Source organism: Lycorma delicatula, chromosome 3 (genome assembly GCF_047948215.1).
Source record: "Lycorma delicatula isolate Av1 chromosome 3, ASM4794821v1, whole genome shotgun sequence".
NCBI lineage: Eukaryota > Metazoa > Arthropoda > Insecta > Hemiptera > Fulgoridae > Lycorma > Lycorma delicatula.
The window spans coordinates 95,978,874-95,999,162 of record NC_134457.1 but is presented as its reverse complement, the minus strand read 5'-3'; the positions used below and the strand labels follow the sequence as shown (position 1 = coordinate 95,999,162).

The following is a 20,289-nucleotide window of genomic DNA, read 5'->3' as shown; positions in this document are numbered from 1 at the left end:
TGATATGAAGCCAATGACAGAGCTTGTTTCCAGCGGCCTCAAAGTCACCTGATCTGACCATGTGTTTTTTCCTTTGGGATTTTATAAAGGATTTTGTGTACGTGCCTACTCTCCTTACTGATCTGCCTGAATTGAGGCCGCATGATTAAAATAGCTGTTACTTCCATTACTTTGGACATGTTGGTTAAAATACGGGACGAACTCTCCTACTGGTTGGATGTATACTGCATGATGAAAGGTGCTCACATTCAACAATTGTGTAGGAAACACTGCAAGAGTTACTCTCTCATTTTATTTGTGATTCATTACTGTAAGTCAAATTTAAGAGAATAACTTTAAAACCTCGAATTCTTTTTTGTACACTGTATATCTGTATTCTTTTAGGATTTTTTTTATTCTGAAGTGTTTTTACACGTATAATTGTGAGATCAAAGAAATTAATGCATTTACACTCTATTTACTTATTCTGTTTATCAAATCTAAGCTGCTTTTAATTCTCATATTTGAAATTTATGTTTTATTATAGAGTTTAGGGATAAAACTGATAGGTCTTTGACCTATCAGTCTTTGACCTGATAGATCTTTGTTGTTTATGAAACATTTATTTTGAATATAAAACAAATCAGGATGGCTGTCACCTCTTGATTGAGCCCCAAATAAAGAAGTGGCAGACCCTTGCTGTCTGTTAAAGTAGTTGTAGTGCTTGCATGGCACTATAGTTTGAACCATTGAAAGTTGGTGATACAATTCCTGTGCTGTCTTCTCAGGACGGAAAAAATTAAAAGTCAAAGAAGTGGGAGTTGAGGATGTGGACTAAAACCCACAGTGGAACATGTTCGATCGGGGCAGATCAGGATAGTTTTTGTTTTGTTTAGAAACATAAGATAATTTATGTTGTGTTTCATTTGTGAACATCATTTGCTGGTTTGAAGATGTGACTGTTTTGATGTTATAATGTGTGCATGAATATTGGAATTGTGTTTTCTGTGAGAGTTTTTTTATGAAAAAAATCAATAAGTTTGCTTTTATTAGCAGAATTTAAATTTTATTTAATGGTTTTTTAAAATAAATATATTATGCTATAAAAATTTATATAATTATGCATGGGTTGTAATTATTAATAATTAAAAAAAAACTTTAAAAAAAACAACAGTAATTAATTTTATTTTTCATTGCTATTTATCAGTATTTAGTTGATTAAATCTATATAAATTTATTGTTTTTTTAATTAAAATGTAATGAAATTCATTTTTTTGCTACTTTTTATTATTAAGAAATAAACTGGTTTTCCCAGTAATTGTTTATATATTTATTGTTAATTTTCTTATTACTTTGCAGATAATAATCTTAATAATATTATACAATTGCTTGTTTGTGAATGTTGTTTTTCCTGTTCATTTTTAAGCTAGTTGTGTGCTTGAAGGTATGAGAATTAAAATTAACAATTAAACTATTCGTAATTAATTTATTTATAAACGTAATTAAACTTGTTTAAACATCAATACAGCAATGTCTTTTAGATTATTGTAGAATTTTTACACATAATCTGTTTTAATAATGTTCTGCCTTTTCTAATTTAATTATTTATTATAGACTATTGATTGTTGATTGTTATTTTGAGAAAAATTGTGTATTAGTTACATAATGGGAGTTTTATTTATTCTATTTTCTACTTTTGAATGTAAAAACTCTATTTGTGGATCCATGCAAAATTATGCATTTTTCATTATTTCAGGTTGAAAATATGATTCATTAAAAAATGTGTTACTGGTTCATCAAAAACTGTTCATATGCAGTAGTTAGTGTTACTGATCTGGCTGTTATATTTCTACTTTAATTCCTTAAATTGAATGTGCCCTTATCGACAATCCTATGAATATTTTTATTATCTGTTCTTTATATATTTTTAGCATTTTCCCCTGTGCTTTATTTATTGCTCTTCAGCAGGTCATGTGGAAAACTGCATTCTCTTAAAGGAAAATTGCAATGGGCATATCAGACAGTGTTAAATCTGTGTATGGAAGGAGTACTTTTTCTTTGTTTGTTTATAACTTCAAGTTTGAATCAATTTTTATATATATTATATACAGTTAAGCTGTTGCCATTCATTACATCAGTTGAAACATTTCCTTAAAAGAATGGCAGTTGTTCCCACTTTTAACATTAGTATATGAGGAGGAAGACCACTCAAAATTTTAAACAGTTTACACAAACTGAAATTCTCTTAGATATTTACCATGTTATTACTGTTTTCTGAAATAAGAGTTAAGTTAGTTGCTAATGTTTGTTTTTTTAAGTGCTGTTCAATTTGTTTACGATTTTATTATTTATTTTGTCACAGTGTTAATTATGAGAGGTTTCTCTAAAGTAAAGACCGTTTCATTGTAAAAAAATTTATTCTGAAAACTTTATAAATATTTTTTATTTTTCTTAAACTACATAATTACCACATGAATTAAGACATTTATTGTAGTGATAACACCAGCTTTAATAAATATATCCTTGTCGTATTCTGCCACCTGACCATTTAGCCACTGATTAACAGCATTTTTAAGTTTATCGTCACTCGTGAATTGCTTACCACTCAAAAATTCTTTCAATTTCCCAAACAAATGGTAATCAAAAGAAGCTTAGGCTGGACTATATAGTGGGTGATCGTAAATTTCCCAAACAAATGTTCTCAGTAAATCACGTTTCAGACCCACAACATGCGGATGTGCATTATTGTGCATCATGATGACGTCGTTGGTCAGGCGCCCATGTCACCAATTTTGAATGGCACATCATAACTTATGTAGAGTTTTGCAGTAGGCTTCTGCATTTATAGTCATTCCAGTGGCATGAAGTCAATCAGCAGTATTCCAAACTGATCCCAAAAGACTGTGGCCATCAGTTTGCATCCAAATGTCTGTGGCTTGACCTTTGTTTGTCTGGTTGGTGATTGAGGGTGATGCCATTCACTTGACTGTTGTTTTCTCTCTGGTGTGTAATACAAAATTCATGTTTCATTGCCAGTAAAAATTGAATTAAGGAACTCATCACCTTTTTCTGTGTAGTGTATCAAAAATTCCAAAGCAGATCCCATTTGGATTGTTTTGTGACATTCCGTTAAGATGTGCGGCACCTAACGTGCACAAACCTTTCTGGTGCCTAATTGGTCGTGAACAATGCAAACAATAACAGCTCTTGAGACATCAGGAAAAAAAAGGGTCAGGTTGGAAATCGTTGAGCAACAATCTTTTCTGACTTCATCATCGATGCATTTCAACAAAACCTCTGATTATCAAGGGCCTCCCTGGACGTTCTTCATCAAGCACTGTTATTTCTATCCTTTCACACCATTTTTGGACATTTCTTTCATTCATTACATTATCACTGTAGACAGCAACCAACTGGCAATAAATTTCATCCGGCTTAATGTTTTGACGGTTTAAAAAACATTTGACTCCATGTATTTCACAGTCGTTGGCAACATCGATTTTTCTATTCATTTTATAACTTAATAACTCACACGTAATCAAATATATGACAACTTACAGATAACAATGCAGTGTGTACATTACTAGTGTGGCCATGAACAACACAGGTTGTCAACCTTAAGGAGAGAAATTTCCAAGCATTCTTTACTTTAGAAATATCCCTTGTACATAAAGTTTTGCTATGTGGCAAAACATTTGTAATGTTATCGGTATTTATTTTATTTATTTCATTTATTAACATAATTTGAGGGGGCAGTTCAATTACATTTACAATGACCTCTGACATTGTAGGATATATTTAATTCATAATGTTTTTAAGAAGATTTTTTACTGTTACTTTCTGTTGTGTTTCTTTTAAAGTATAAATATTTTTTTAATAATGGCTTGAAAAATTACTATTCAGCTTTTTTTTGTTCCCCAGAAAGCATGTAAATGTTTCTGTGCAATATATTCTGAACTAGTACTCAGGAAAGATTTTTGCTGCAGCTGTAATTTAAAGACATCCTGCAAAATTTCCATCTCTACTTACACATGAACATATTATCATTATTCATAATATTATAAAAATTTTCATCAAAAATGAAATTGCTATTGTGGTCTTTATGATTAATAATAACTTCTTCAATAATTCTAAACTAGTTTCATGATAATGCACTTCTGATTCGAAGGCAAAATATGATATCCAGATAAGATAAAATATGATATACATTTAAATAAAGCAATTAGTCCCACCAACAGTGGATTACCAAGTTTTTCCCATTTTAATAATTTAAAAATTTGTTACTCAAAGATCCATGAAGAAAAGAGGGCATTTTTATAAAGAAAGATATAATTTAAAATAATATGCTGCAGCTGTTTATTTTCAACTTGGCAGCTCCATATTCACTGGACAAATGATCTATGGATTAACCTTAACTTATTATATAACCTGCTTGCCACCAGATATTCAAGAAAATAGGTTACAAGAAGTTTCATTTTTCAATTGTCATTTTATACTATTGTACAAGATTTTGATGTCAATTATTAATGTAATAACTGAAAACAATATAACAATAGGAAACTTTAAAAATATTGATATAAATAGAAGTTTGAATACTATTATTCATTTAATTACAGTGATAAATATAATTTTTGTTTCCTAACATGTGATACATGATTTTAATTTGTTTTTTGATGCAGAAAACAAATATGAATTTTTCTATCATCCACCGTTTTTGAAAAATGTTTAAATTTTAATTAAAGGATTTTTTTCATTTTTCAACATATAGTTAGCATTTTAAGCTCCTCTATTGTATTTTGTTAGCTCATTTTTTATTGTTTAACTTTGTTAACATAATTTGTAACTATAAATGTTTATTTATAGTTACAAATTATGTTAACAAAATACTAGACAAAGAATTAAATCATAAAATAGTCACATATTACGACATCATATCTAATACTGAAGAGTGATCATTCATGGACAAGATTAACATGTCTGTGCAGGTCAAAACATGAAGCTGAAAACACAGCTGTGTTGTTTGTATTATGCCCTGGATTTAGAATGAATTAATTTTGTTCAGTTTTATTGCTGTCTTAAGTTTGTTAACAGTGTAGCGTCATAATGCCTCAAAATTGTGTAAATGATGTGGATGCCTTTTTTTGTATGTGGTAAATTTACTATAAAATCAAATAGAAAAAACATTATGGCTTTAATTAAAAAAGCATATCATTTGTCACTTTCAGTGTATAATGGCGATCAGGATAAGATGTGTGCTCCTGATAGTATGCACTAATTGTTCTTTATATTTAACAGAATGGGTGAAAGGTATATGGAAGGCTTTGCCATTTGGTGTATCTATGGTTTGATGTGAACCAAAGAATCATGTAACCGACTGTTACTTTTGTTTAAAAGGTGTGTCTGGAATTTCTAAAGAATCTAAACATACTGTAAAATATCCTTCATTGCAATCTGCAATCAGGCCTGTACCTCACAGTGAAATTGTTCCAGTTCCTGAGCCACCTATGAATGTATGTTTTGAAAGCAGCGATGGAAGAATCAGGCAGTACTGAAGAAGACAACAATGATTTTGAGTTATCTTCCAATAAGTCATATCTTATATCACAAAGTGAATTAAATGACTTGGTTAAGGATTTAAATTTATCAAAAAATCAAGCTGAACTGTTGTTAGGATTGAAACTCAAGGTTGGAATTTACTTCAAAAAAATACAAAAGTTTCAGGCTTTCGAAGCCGATAAAAAGAACTTTCCCAGTACTTTATTGATTAAAATAATTTAGTTTATTGCATAAATATTGATGAGCTTATGTTGCACTTAGGACAAGTTCATAAACCTGACAACTGGTGCCCTTTCATAGATTCGTCCAAGTATAGTTTGAAAGTGGTTCTACTACACAATGGTAACAAATATCCTCCGACACCAATTGCTTATGGTATTAATTTGAAAGAGACATACAATGTGATGAGACGTTCTTGAAAAAATAAATTATAAAAAAACATAGCTAGAACATATGTGGTGATTTGAAAGTTATAGCTATTTTGTTAGGCATGCAGTTAGGCTGTACTAAGTATATGTGTTTTCTTTGCGAATGGGACAGCCGAGCTAGGGATAAAACTTATGTTAGCAAATAGTGAAAGAAACAGAACAACTTAACTCCAAATGGGAAAAATATTATTCATGAGCCCTTAGTTGAACCCAAAACAAATATTTTTACCCCCTCACCATATCAAGCTAGGACTAATGAAACATTTTGTAAAGCCATGAAGAAGAATAGTCCTGGATTTTTGCTCTTCAGGCAGAAGTTTCCAAATGTAAATGAAGGATAAATTAAAGAAGGAATATTTCTTGGTCCTCAAATAAGATAGTTGGTCAAAGATGATGTATTTAACTCAATTTTAAATGATGTAGAAAGTGCAGTTTGGGTTTCATTTAAAGATGTTTGCAAAGGTTTTCTCGGCAAACAAAAATCCAACAATTACCACAATATTGTTAATCAACCTCTTACTTCATACAGAACTATGGGATATAATGTAATATGTCTTTAAAATTACATTTCTCGGACAACCTCGGAGACATAAGTGATGAACATGGTGAACGTTTCCACCAAGACATTTTGGTGATGGAAAGCTGCTATAAAGGGAAATGGAGTACTAACATGATAGACAATTACTGTTGGACATTAATTCGGGATGTGCCTGAGGCTATTTATAAAAGAAAAGCATCAGCGAAATCATTCTAATACAGGCATGGCTGTGGAAAATTATAAATTTTACAGAGTTTAACTATATTTTCCCTTAATTTTTTTTTAAGCATAATTTATTTAAAACTAAGGGTGATAGAAAAATTGTATTTACAGATCTGTAATATACGCAAAAAAACAATTCAAGAAATCGGTATCACAGTTAGAGAAACATTAAACTTTTTTTTTTGTCTATCAGTGTTATTAAGAAAATAAAAATAAAAAATTATTTGTGAAAAAAAATATGTAGTCCTTTCATTGCTACTACACTTAATACAAGACACTCTACAATATGCAATTCAAGATATGCAGTATATTATATTATCGAATTATATGTCTTAAAAAATAAATTTCTTTAGTTTTTGGTAAGAGAGTTTTAAATATTGATTCAAGCCTTTTATTTATCTAATGATAATTTAATTATTTTGTTGATATAAAACGTTATTTATTTTGTGAAAGCAAGACAAATTTAGAAAAATTTATAAATTTTATTTTGGTTTTTGTTTCATTAAAAATAAATGTTTTAATCCATTGATATTAATTAAATAAATTGTAATGTCCTTCTGCAATGGTAAACAGCCCTACCAACCTGGAAAATGTACAACCGTATTGTAATCAAGATTATGATTAAGTTTGCATTTTTTTAGTTTTTGAGTTGTGTGTGGATCAGCAACATTAATTTTTTTTGTAAAAAAAATGCATCAAAAATGGTGAGGTAGAACTATGGTGATAAATCAGAAAGAAATGCTAATTAATATATATTAAATTAATCCTACATTAATAAAATTCATTGAACCGAGTTTTGTGATTTAAATGTGTAATTTCTGTATTTAAAAAAAAATTGATTACATGTAATCTGTACTATTATTATCAAATGAATGTTGCGTTTAGTGATTTTGTGCTAGTTACTGTTACTTAATATTTACTTCTGAATATGAAAAATAACATCATTATGGCATGTATGTTCTGAGATAAAAAAATTACAAGAATTTTTTAATTTTATGTGCTTTGTCTTTTGCCTGAGTTAATTTTCCCCCATGCGATGGCAGCATTATCTATAATGTTTATCAATATTTTCAGCTGTATTAGAAGCGTAATTCAAATTTGGCAGCCAAGTAATTAGAATGAATTTTATTTCTAGTGGCGCTTTATTTTATTTGAAAATGATGGAACAAAGGATTTGCATTAAAAATGGAATAAAGTTCATTGAAATGACGAATTTGTTTGAGAAGCTTTTGGTGATGATATTATATCAATTTCAAGGGTTATTGAGGGGTAAAATGGTTTCAAGAAGGCCATAAAGATGACAAAAGGGTTGGACATCTTAACATAACTACTAATGAAAATCTTTGCAAAGTCTTGATCCCAAAGACTTTGTGATCAATAATTGTTGATTCACTATTACGTTGTTGTTATCTAAGAATTCTAAAAGATATCAAATAGGGCACAAAATGTGTCCAATCATCCCAATGGAAGCTTCACGAAGAACCAAACCCAAAAAAAGTGTACAGAGTTTGATTGAATTTAGGTTAATGGTTTTTTTAAAATTATACTGGTGTGATTCAGTATGAATTCTTACCTCAAGGTTGTACAGTCAACAAACACTATTACTTTAGTAGTTTTACATTGTTTATAGAGTCAGTGTGAAGAAAGCAACCACAAATGTGGGGAAACCCTTATTGAATTTTGTACCACAGTAATTCTTCAGCCCACATTATTAATCACTAATATTCACTTAATCTTAATAATTTGTGATTACTCAGAAAAAAATAAACACCTTATTGATGCTGCAGCTTCCATATTGTCCAGACATGACAGCTGTGATTTTTTTTCTTTCCATGCGTTTAGAGGATGCATTAAAAGGACAACAATTTGTAACAATAGATCAGATAAAGAAAAAATCGCTAAGTGAACTTAAGGCTAAACCAAAAAATGTTTTTCACAAATGTTTTGAGGATTTGAAGAAACAGTAACATAAGTATATTGCATCTTTGTGGATTACTTTGAAAGGGACAAGATCAGTATAGAAGAATTAGTAAGTGCTTTTTGATAAAAATTTTAATTCTCATTATTTCTTGATCACTCCTCGTAAATACTTGATAAATAAAAATGTTAGTTGTGTATCAATAATTATGGAACTGTGTGTACAGTAATAGTAATTACTTAACTGGTATAGTATTATTATTATTACAATAAAACATCAGTTATAATCTTTTTAGTATGAATCTAATTTTAATTTGCATATTATGTTATTTTGAAGCTTATTGTTAGTGAGACCACATCCTACTGTCAGCGGACCAAATTGTCAGTTTTGAATGGATGTTTTAGTTTTGAAAGACTTTCACAAGCATACTTTGTTGAGAGTTCTTGGCTTCATGAAATTTGCCAAAAAGACATCTTTTTTATCTCTTAACTCAGTAGCTATGAACTACTGTGCTGACAGTTTTTTAATTTATTTTTTAAAGAATTTATATTATTAATAAACTTTAGTAATATCATTTCATTGATTTTTTCATTCCACATTCTAGGAAGTCCATATTTTATTGCCATTTGTAATATAAAAAAATATTTTTGCCCTTCACTAACTCATTCACTCGCTCACTTTCGCTCTCGAATTCATTTCCTGAATCAGTATTTCTGCACATATTTAAAATAGTTTTTTAAATATTGCCTATATATAATTTGTCTGAGTTAGATTTGTTTCTGATCTGTAAAAAAAAGAAAAAACTGAAAATGTTGTTCATCTTCTGCCTTACTGTTATTACTTTTTGTGCTGTCATTGTCTTGTTTATTTATTTGTCTCTCTTTAAATTTAATTATATGTAGGTGGAAGTGATGATGGTGCAAGTTGTGCAGTAATGTTAGAAATACTTAGAGTGATATTACAGTCTAACCAAGCTCTACTTCATAACATTATTTTCCTTTTTAATGGGGCTGAAGAGAACTTATTACAAGCATCTCATGGTTTCATTACACAACACAAATGGGCTAAAGAAGTACGTGCCTTTATCAATTTAGAAGCATGTGGTGCTGGTGGTAGAGAAATTCTTTTTCAAGCAGGTCCAGAACATCCTTGGCTTATGCAGGTTGGTTTATAAAATTTATTGTATTATAAATGTTGGTGATTTTATATATATATATAAAACTTTGTGAAAATTCATCAATATACTGACCACTCTACCAAATAAGCTAACATACTACCAAATACAGTAACATAACCTAAAAACCTAATACCAAAATTAAACTATACCAAAATTTGGTGGTTATTTTATTATTTTATATATATATATATATGTATATGTGTATTTTTTTATAATTTAGTATGTTTAGCTCATGCCATAAGTTACATTTGAATTTGCTTTAAATTTATGAAAATGTTTTTATTATTTATGTTAAAAAGATACATGTATTTGCTTATAGACTTATATATAGTCTCTTTGTATTTTTACATTCCATTCTTGCTTTTGATTATGGTTGTTATTTTAAGGAAAACAGTGTTTTTTTCTCAGAATTTTAATTGGCCGATTTATATTTACTGTAAAATTTCCTTTGTAGCCTATTTTTAGCATCAGACTTACCTGAAGTCCAGTCTAATATAGAAGACAAAATTCAAAGAGCACATATGTGGGTTAGTGAATGACGAGATGCAAATTTGTGTGTAAAATTTGATCAGATTGTCAGGTTTTTTGGACAACTGTTAGTTCCCAATGATGTGGAGATAGTATCCTGAGTTAGGGGGATAAAAGTGGTCATTATTGTTCTAGGTTGGATGGAGGTATAAAGGAAAGTTATACTATGAAACTGGGGGATGATCTCTGATTGGTTTTAGCTAGCTCATTGGTTTTATTATTTCTTTAGCTTTTAGCTAGACTTTGTGGATAATGACTACTACTTTGCATCCCTACTGGCCAAATCTGAGCTCAACTAACAAAATCAACCATTTTAAAAAATTTTTATTTATTCGAATCAAATTCTTGTTAGAAATGACCTTGTTATAAGTGACAAGGTTTATAAGGTCACTTATAAATATATATATTATATAAAATACAAACCACCAAACACAGTGATTAGATAAGTTAAACTTACCTTATTAATTTTCAATAACTAGTTTCATGATATCCTGCATTTTCAGTTGATATTAACTCTATTTCTATAACATTGGAATTATTATTTTTAATATAAAAATAATAAGTAAAAGATAATAAGTTATAGTGATTATAAAAATAATAAAATAATTTATTTTTATAACATTAAAAATGACTATTTTTATATTAAAAATATTAAACTTAATATTATGAAAACAGAATTTAATACTGAAGATGCGGGTTAATGCAAAAGCTAGTTATTGAAAATTAATAAGGTAAGTTTAACATAACAGTGTATTTGGTGGTTTGTATTTTATATAATATTAAATTTTATTAGCACAATGGTAAAAATGTTACTGAATTAATTGATTATTAAAAAAATATATAATTTGTACTAAGACATACATGGTGGTTACAATTATAAATATACATGTATATTAATGGTTTATACAATTATTCATCATCTGACATACTCTGTTTATTGATTAGTATATGTTACAAGTTTAATATATATTTATTTATTGATTTACTTATTTTCTTCATTTATTAGTTTGAATCAATGTTATTATTTTAATAAAAAAAATAATTGAATAATAAAAATATTTGTAGATTATTGCATGTTGATCATTTTAGTAATTATAACAATTTAATTTCACTTTCAGGCATATGCTGAAACTGTTCCTTATCCACTTGCTTCATCATTGGCTCAAGAAATCTTTCAAAGTGGAATTATTCCTGGTGATACTGATTATAGAATATTTCGTGACTTTGGTCATATTTCAGGTGAGAACTTCTTTTATTGTATTTTATTGATATTTAATAGTTGATAGAAGAAAAAAGGTATAAAATGTTTTAAATCTAGAGTCTAAAAGACTGGATGGTGTTTCATGAAACTGAGGATTAAGATATTGTTATATTTTGTAAACCATGTCAATGCTTTTAATTTACCTTAATTTCCAGTCCCTCAAGAAAATGTTTCTTTTTTAGTGCAGTATTGTGTGATGATAATCTCTCTGTGATTTGTTGTAAATATATATCAAGTGTATTTGTATTAAATTAATTCTTATTGTAATATATTACTTGGTCATTGTGAAATATTTTTTTGTATCATGTATTTTTCTGTTGAGTAATTTTTACTCCTAGTCATGTTAGACTGAATTTTGATGTTCTGAGTCAGTAACTGTTGATTTTTGTGTAGATTTTCCTTATATATTGACTAAGGTTATAAAAATTCTAAATCATTATGTTCCTGTATTGTGAATCAAATTGGAAAATGTTAGAACATTTTTTTAAAGTAGTAAAATTTGTTGTATGAAAATTTTATTTTTCTTCTACATTCAGGGATTACATCATTAGATTTATTTTGTTCATCATGACCTCACTCTTCCAGTTGAGCATATTCCTTTTGCTTTAAAATTGACCGTCTAAACTGGCATTCTACGGATTTTCAGTCTGTGAGAACATATTTAGTGGACGTTAGAAAATACATCAAAATCTGAAGATGAATACATCAGGCAGTAGAAGATAACAATTTTTAGATATGTCAGTAGGTGGGAACATATTAAGTTAGCATTTGCTTGGTATAAAATTGATATTACATAATTGATTTAAAAAATGATGATTTTGCCGTAAGATTACATCTTAAGAGGATTATATCACAGGAATTTGTACAGTGCTGTTTTGAGAATTTTTGTGAAGAAAAGGACTTCCTTTGAAGCATATTAAAAAAAAACTGTTTGAAATAAGAAGTTTTATCATGTAAAATGGTGTACAACTGGGTCAATAATTTTTCTTAAGGGTAATCAAAAGTTGATAAAAACCAGCAAAATCATACTTTCAGGCTGTTCAGCTGTAGAACCATAGTTTGACAGTGGAAGGAGATAATTTAGTTTTGTTAATAACAATATACTGTAAACTCCAAAATGAAGAATAAAAATATTTACAAATACCCTTTTTGGCAAAGTAGTCCAAATTGCAGTGTTTAAGTTCTCATTTGGATCCTTTGTCTGTTCCTTGTTTGAATTTTTCTAGTAATTTTCTCTCAGACTAGATTTTTAAGTATGAGATTAGTTTCTTACATTATAACTTTTAGAAAGTAATTATTTATTTTTTGATCTCTTTGGGCCATTATCATTGCATGATGATCCAAAATGCAAACCTAACAGACAGTGCATGAAAATACAGTGCCAATTCTTCTTTTTGTGTACATGCAATGTCATCAACTTTTTTTTTTAGACAAGGCCTTAATACTTAATAGATTTGTATGAGTAGTACAAGCTGAACTGGCATAAGTTCACATATATAAGTACACACAGTTCAAAGTAAAATATAAAGCAGTGCTCCAATACTTTATCTTTCTTTTTCCTGTTTAGCCTCTGGTAACTACCGTTTAGATAATACTTCAGAGGATGAATGAGGATGATATGTATGATTGTGAATGAAGTGTAGTCTTGTACATTCTCAGTTCGACCATACCTGAGATGTGTGGTTAATTGAAACCCAACCACCAAAGAACACCGGTATCCACGATCTAGTATTCAAGTCCGTGTAAAAATATCTGGCTTTACTAGGACTTGAACGCTGGAACTCTCGACTTCCAAATCAGCTGATTTGGGAAGACGCGTTCACCACTAGACCAACCCGGTGGGTTCCAATACTTTATCTAGAATACACAAAGCCTACAGATTTCTTTCTACACAGAATACAACTTGCCATAATGCCATACGTTTTTATTTTTTTTTTATAACTGTAAACTTAAATATTTACTCAAATATTTAATTAATTTAATTTGTATTTTAATATTAATTACAAATTTTATTTGTAATTGTAAAACTTAGAAGTAAAAAAAAAAAATTAACCAAAATTAGAATAAAAATTAAAAGTAAATTGTTGAAATCAAAGAATTAAAAGCACTGGGCCATTATCATTGCATGGTGATCCAAAATGCAAACCTAACAGACAGTACATTCAAAGTATTACATGTTTTCACATGTAATACTTTGCATATGTTTTCCTGTAAGGAGCATTACTTTTTGTCAGACAGTCTATCATTGATTGTTTTGTTGATGATAAATTTGATGCTTTATTTTCTTCAACATTACAATAAGATGCATTATCTAATACCAGTATGTTGTTTCTGGTAAATTAGACATTAATTTCACTCTTACTCACTTTGAAATCATACTGTAATGTTAATTTGTAAGTGTTATAATCCACCAAAGTTAACCTTAGGTACTTAACTGGATCCACACTCATTCATTTAGTGAGAGAAGAGCAGAGTTGTGGGAGTGTACTGTATAGTGGGGAGACAATCATGTTGTAGTATAACTGACTGCGGTTAGTGTTTAGTACAGTTAGATTGAGGAAGCAGCTCTTGATATAAATTAATGGTATCTTATTTCTTACATTAAAGAGTATCTTTCTGTACTATATTTTTAACAGTATTTTTCAATACTATGTTTTCATGGTTTTAAACAGTATTTTTTAATATTGTGTTTTAACAGTATTTTTCAAAAGTATTTGAAATATTTTTCAGTACTTTAGTTATGCCTCAAATTCGCCGACTAGGGCCAGGTATAGCTTTAAGAAGTCAGAGTAATTGCTTAACAATGAACTATTCAAAAATATTTCATTAGAAAATCCATATATGTCATGTTCAGAAGATCAGATTCATGTTGCCAATCTATATGAAATACTAGTTGACTTTTTAAAAAGGTTTTGACAGATTGAAATAAATTAAAAGAAAATGAAACTTTCAGTACACCTGGTAAAACTCACACAAGTGTGCAAAAAAAATAATAATGTAGACAATTTTCAAAAAAGTGCATTACAGAACATAATTATAATTTTCATAAAAATCTCAATATATTACCAATTTTAAATAAAATTCTGAATATTTTGAAAAAAGAACACCCAGAATTAGGCGTCAATTTTAGTCATAAGACATTGAGAAAACTTTTGTTGAATATGGGTTTCAAGTGGATAAGGATAGATGACAACAGACAGCTGTTAATAAAAAATTATGATACATGCTTTAAACATACCAACTATTTAAAAAAAAAATATGTGAGTACAGAGAGGAAGGAAATCTGATTGTCTTTTCTGTTGAATCGTATATTCATTCCATACATGTGCAAAGAAAAGCCTGGACTGATGCCTCATTCAGTTCAACAGCTATAAAAAAAATATTAATAAAGGGAAGACACTAAAATTGTTCACGCAGGAAATGAGACTGGTAGTATTCCTTATGGGCTTTTAATTTTTAAATCAGATGCCAAGTCGGAGGGGGGGGGATTATAAAGATGAAATGAACATCTAATATTACAAAAAATGGGTGGAAAATCTGTTGACACCAAATCTTCCAGAACGTTTATTTTTAGTAATTAATAATGCATCTTATAATAAAATGTTGTACTCAACTCCAAATTTTAATAGTAGAAAGGCAGTTTTGTTGGACTGATTATAAAAACGAAACTTAATGCGGTTATGTTCAATTCTGTATTGTACCAGCTTGTAAAATTGAACAAGCCATGATACGAAAAATTTACTCTGGATAATATAGTTCGAAAATACAGACACAGTGTGTTGAGATTACAATACTATCTATCATCCAGAGTTAAACCTGTTCAAATTAATTTGGGCAAAAGTAAAGAATGATATAGCTGCCATTAATATCTGTAATAAAATCGATGTCAAAGAAATGGTTCCACAAAAATTTAACGAGCTGTCAGCAATATATTGGAACAAATGCTATGATCATTCACTGCAATTTGAAAACAGTTACTTCGAGGCTGACAGAGTAGTGGACATGCAGCTGGAGAAAACCTTTTAAGTCATCAGTGAAAGCAAGGTTTTTTTATTTTTTCCCATATATTTACTATAACTGCCAAATTAGAAGACTGAGTATTGTTTCTTCTAGTGAATCTGAATAAGTCTTAGATATTTTTTGGATGTATCAGAAGTTTTTAATAATCTGCAGGGCCTTCTGACCTGTTTCAGCTGCAGAAATGTGATTATAAGCAGAATGAGTTGAATGTGTTGTATAGTTAAGCAGTCGAGATGTCGTTCTTCAAGACGGTGCCTCAGATGTAGGAAAAACATTATCTGCAGGGTTGTGTTTTAGGACCCTGCTCTGTGTTTAAATTTGATTCTTTGATGCGATTGAGATTACCCAGTGGATGCCACATCATCACTTATGTGGATGATGGCCTTTTGCTGGTTAAAGGAGATTTGGGGATTGAGATTGAATTGAGGGCACTCCAGGCTTGCAAGATAATCCACTTGTGGAGTTTGCTTGCAACAAAAGATGGGTGTTCAGCCTAGAGAAAACAACGATGATGTTCAATGGTATTGGCTGTTACACAACAACCTCGTGTATCAGTGGCAGGTCATCTAAGTAGGTATGTCCTGCTGCAGAAGTATTTAGGTGTTATCCTTGATGAGAATCTTTGATGCAGGGAGCACTTTCAGTATGCTGCCAAAAAAGCTTGTAATGCTTTTCTCGGTGTTTGGAGAGCAGTTCACTGTGTTTGAGGGCTTAATTTCAGAATCATGCATGTTTTATACTTTATACTAGGGTGCATATGAAGCTATAATGCTGTATGCTGCGCTTTTCTGGACTATGAATGAGGTACAAATGTTATAGGAAATTTTTTTTATTGAGACCCCAGCATCTCCTATTGTTATCTGCGATTGGTGCTTTTAGGACGGCCTGTCGAGAGGTGGTCCTTGTTATTTCTGGTATTAAGCCTATTGATATCCTTGTGACTGAATGCCAATTTTGTTATAATGGCAAAAAGGTAGGTCAACTTACCTCTGGGCGGATAAAAGAATAGATGATCAAGGTTTCTATTTATGGCAGATCAGGTGGACTGAATTGTCTTATGGCCATTATATGCATGGTATCTTTCCTGATGTGAAAAGTATGCAGATTATTAAGTGGATTTCCTCCATTCGGCATATTACACAGTTTCTTTCTAGACATGGTGCTTTTTGAGATAGGTTGGCCAGATTTGGTTTGATTAATTCAAGCTTGTGTCCGGAGTATAGGGCCATGGTGATGTGTACCATGTCTTATATGTCTGCCTCCCCACCCCCCACCCTCGGTACAAAGCTGAATGTACCAAAGTAGGTAGAGTGCTTGTGATGATCAATTCTGGTTTTGATCTGACCAGGATCAAAACCAGAATTCCCTTTCTTAACTGAAAGGGAATGGAACATAGTTGCTGGCTTCCTTAGATCCTTAGCTCTGCGGAAGATGTTTGAGGAGATCTGATGTTGTTATGGATATATAGAAAGAAGAGCAAGCTGGTTGGCTATGAGCCTGCCTGGGTGCTTTGCCAAGATAGGTGTTTTGGCATCAAGCTCCGGTTAGCTGAAATATTTGCTGTTAGGATGAGAATGGATGTGTTAGAGAAGTTTGTAGGAGCTGCAGTGTGGGAAGGTGTAGGAATTGACCTCAATCCCGAAAGCAGACTAGAGCAAAAAGAGATAGGGTATATTTTCATTAGAAGCTTATTAAATTTGTGAATTTGTTTTTTTGATTTTGAGTAAATCAAGAGAATTTGACTAAATTTAATTGTTGGGCAAAATTGTTGTGATCAACACTTGTTTTGATAATATGAGAATAGTATTTCTGGTGTTTAAAGGACTCAAGTAATGATCTGAATGCTTAGTCTGATTGAAGTTAGTTATGGGGAGAAGTTTTTTATGAAACCTTCAGTGTTAGAGGAAGGCAAGGGGATCGCACTTTCATGAATTGGGTAATTTGATAGTTGAGGGTTGTAAGTTATGGTAGGTGGTCGTGGTTGGAGGAAGCCATATGAAGGCAATCGTAAGTTGTGTAAATACGCTGATGAAAATGTCTGTGAAGGCATTTGCATTGGTGGCATCCTGACAGAGGCCAAATTGATGACTGAGATTTGTTTTCAGGTTTAGACAGTCTAAAAAATGATCTCTGGTGAAGCCCAATAGGGCTAGGAAGGGAAGGGGTGGTATGGCGACTGGAATTGTCATAAGGCATGTGTCTTCCCCTACGGGTGTCAGGGTAGCATATATGTGTGAAGTGTGAAAACATTGTTAATGATTAAATTTTTTTTGTTCAGGACTTGATTTTGCTTGGTCATCTAATGGTTATGTTTATCATACTCGACTGGATAATGCAGCACAAATACCATTGGGTACATTACAGAGGACTGGTGATAATATTTTGGCTCTCTCTGTACGTCTTGCCACTGCACCAGAATTAGCTGATTCATCACCAATTTATAAATCTGGAAATATTGTTTTCTTTGACATTCTTGGAGCTGTGATTGTTTATTGGTCTGAACTAATTGGCTACATGTTAAACATATCTATCTTTATATTATCTGTATATACTATTAGATGGAACATTAAAAAAAGTACTTCTGAAGGTAAGCAATATAGAGACATTTACAAGGAATTTTATTTAATTTGTGAGTATGAGTATTTAGGGTATTTAAAATGCTTAAAATGCATTACACTATTATTGTTGTAAATCTATTAATTTTCTTACACATGAGCTGTCAGATTTCTCTGAAATATTTGGGAGTTCTGATCAAAACAATATATTTTACTTTCTGCAACTTTGTGATCCATTGCATCCAAAATGTGTCAGGGAGTAGTGTAACATCTTGGAATATAACATAATGTAAAGATAAAATACCACTGGTGAAAAACTTGTTCTTTTAACCAGTATCCTAAAATTTTTCAACTTAAGCAGATGTTGAATTTTTTTTTAAAGGTCATTCTTTTTTTCTTTAATAGCAAATTTATTATTTACTTTCTTTTTTCTTTAACAGCAGATTGATGATGTAGTGAATTTTAAACAATCTGACAAAAAAAATTGAAAAGTGTGTATTTGAAACAAACAAAATATTTTTACAGAAGTATTCCATTTAGTGTTCGGGTTTTAATCTCTTGGGTTATAAATACCAATTATTGGTTAAGTATTGTACTGCTTTTGAATTTTTGCACAAAAAATTAAGACATGGTATGCTATTATCTTTATATAAATATATTTGGAGATGAAATTTTGAAACTTTTATAAAATTAATTTTTTTTTTAGTGTTGATGTTTTTATATAAGACTTTAATCTATATTTTATATTTAGTTACATACAACACTATTTCAGTAGTTAGAACCAGGTACCTAATTTCTATATACATGATACCTTATGAATTTATTTCTGAATGTATTCAGTAAAATTTTTTTTAATATTTAAGCCCTCTGAAATATAAGCTGCAGCAGAGATAAAGGATGGAAATCTTATTGCCAAAAAATAGTTTTAATATGTGCTGTATATTTTAATTCACACTATTCAATAAAACAATGTTATGAATAGATTTGTGATGTAAATATTTTTTTTTTAATAATATTTACTTTTATTATTTTATTAGATGTGTAGTTTACAGCCATAATTATTGTTCTTGTTTGTGTAATTATTTATTAATGAATATTATAGAAAAAATATAGAGATTCACATCTCCTATATGTATATGCACACACATGCGTGCGCACATGTACACACACAATACACATACACACACACACACACACATCCACACCCACACATATATACATACTCGTGAGTATATATATATATATAGAGTGTACTGGAAGGTGTTGGCCAGAGCTAAGAGACTGATTCATGACATCAAAATTGCATGTTTTTGTTATCCACTTTAACAATTTCTCATTTCTCAATTGTTATTCATGCGATTTGAATAAATTAGGTGTCATTTTGTTCAGATTAAAGGACAATTTATTGTATAATAAAACATACTTTGATATGGAGCTAATAATTTAAAAAGATTAATGACTGCCATTTTGGAATTTTCAAAGGTAAATTTTGTGAACTTAATTATTTTGTAGATGTTGCTCGCGTACATCTCCACTAAATTTCATTAAACTATCTTAATCCATTCAGAAGATTTACATTTTATTGAAAAAGTTTTATATTGAATGGTTAACGGAGGGAAAATGGAGTAAGGTGTGGCATTTGACCACATGAACTTTTTTGTTTATTTTAATATCCTTAATCAGTCCCTTAAGTCTTGCCAACATCTTCTAGCACATTCTGTATGTATATACTTATAAAAATAAACTTTTTAAAGATTTTTTGCATTGTCCTTGTTAAGCAGTGGAATAGTTTTTGGGTATATTTTGTAAATTTATAGTAGACTTTTAGTATGAATTATATTTATTTACTTAAAATTCATATGATTTTATATGTATGTATATAAAGATTTTAAGAGGTTACGATTTAAAATTTTTCCTAAGATCTGTTATTATTGTTGTTTCTATTTATGGTCATAAATAAATCATTACTTCATACTTTACAAATTAAGTCTTAACAAATTCATGAACTGTGATAAAATTTCTCTTTGCCTTAGTGAGAATATCAATAAGATTATTTGTTTTTAGATTATTTTTTAAGATTTTTAGTTTTAAGATTATTTGTTTTTAT

General features: G+C 30.0%; 1 protein-coding gene across 1 annotated transcript in view; it reads left to right on the top strand.

Moving 5' to 3' along the window:
- The window catches only part of LOC142321800 (endoplasmic reticulum metallopeptidase 1-like), a 75,433-nt gene that overhangs the window by 18,902 nt on the left and 36,242 nt on the right, over positions 1-20,289 (top strand). The window contains exons 3-5 of the mRNA XM_075360199.1: positions 9,544-9,803; positions 11,465-11,585; positions 17,906-18,214. Coding sequence (XP_075216314.1) covers positions 9,544-9,803; positions 11,465-11,585; positions 17,906-18,214 — 690 coding nt within the window. The remainder of the gene's footprint in view (positions 1-9,543; positions 9,804-11,464; positions 11,586-17,905; positions 18,215-20,289) is intronic.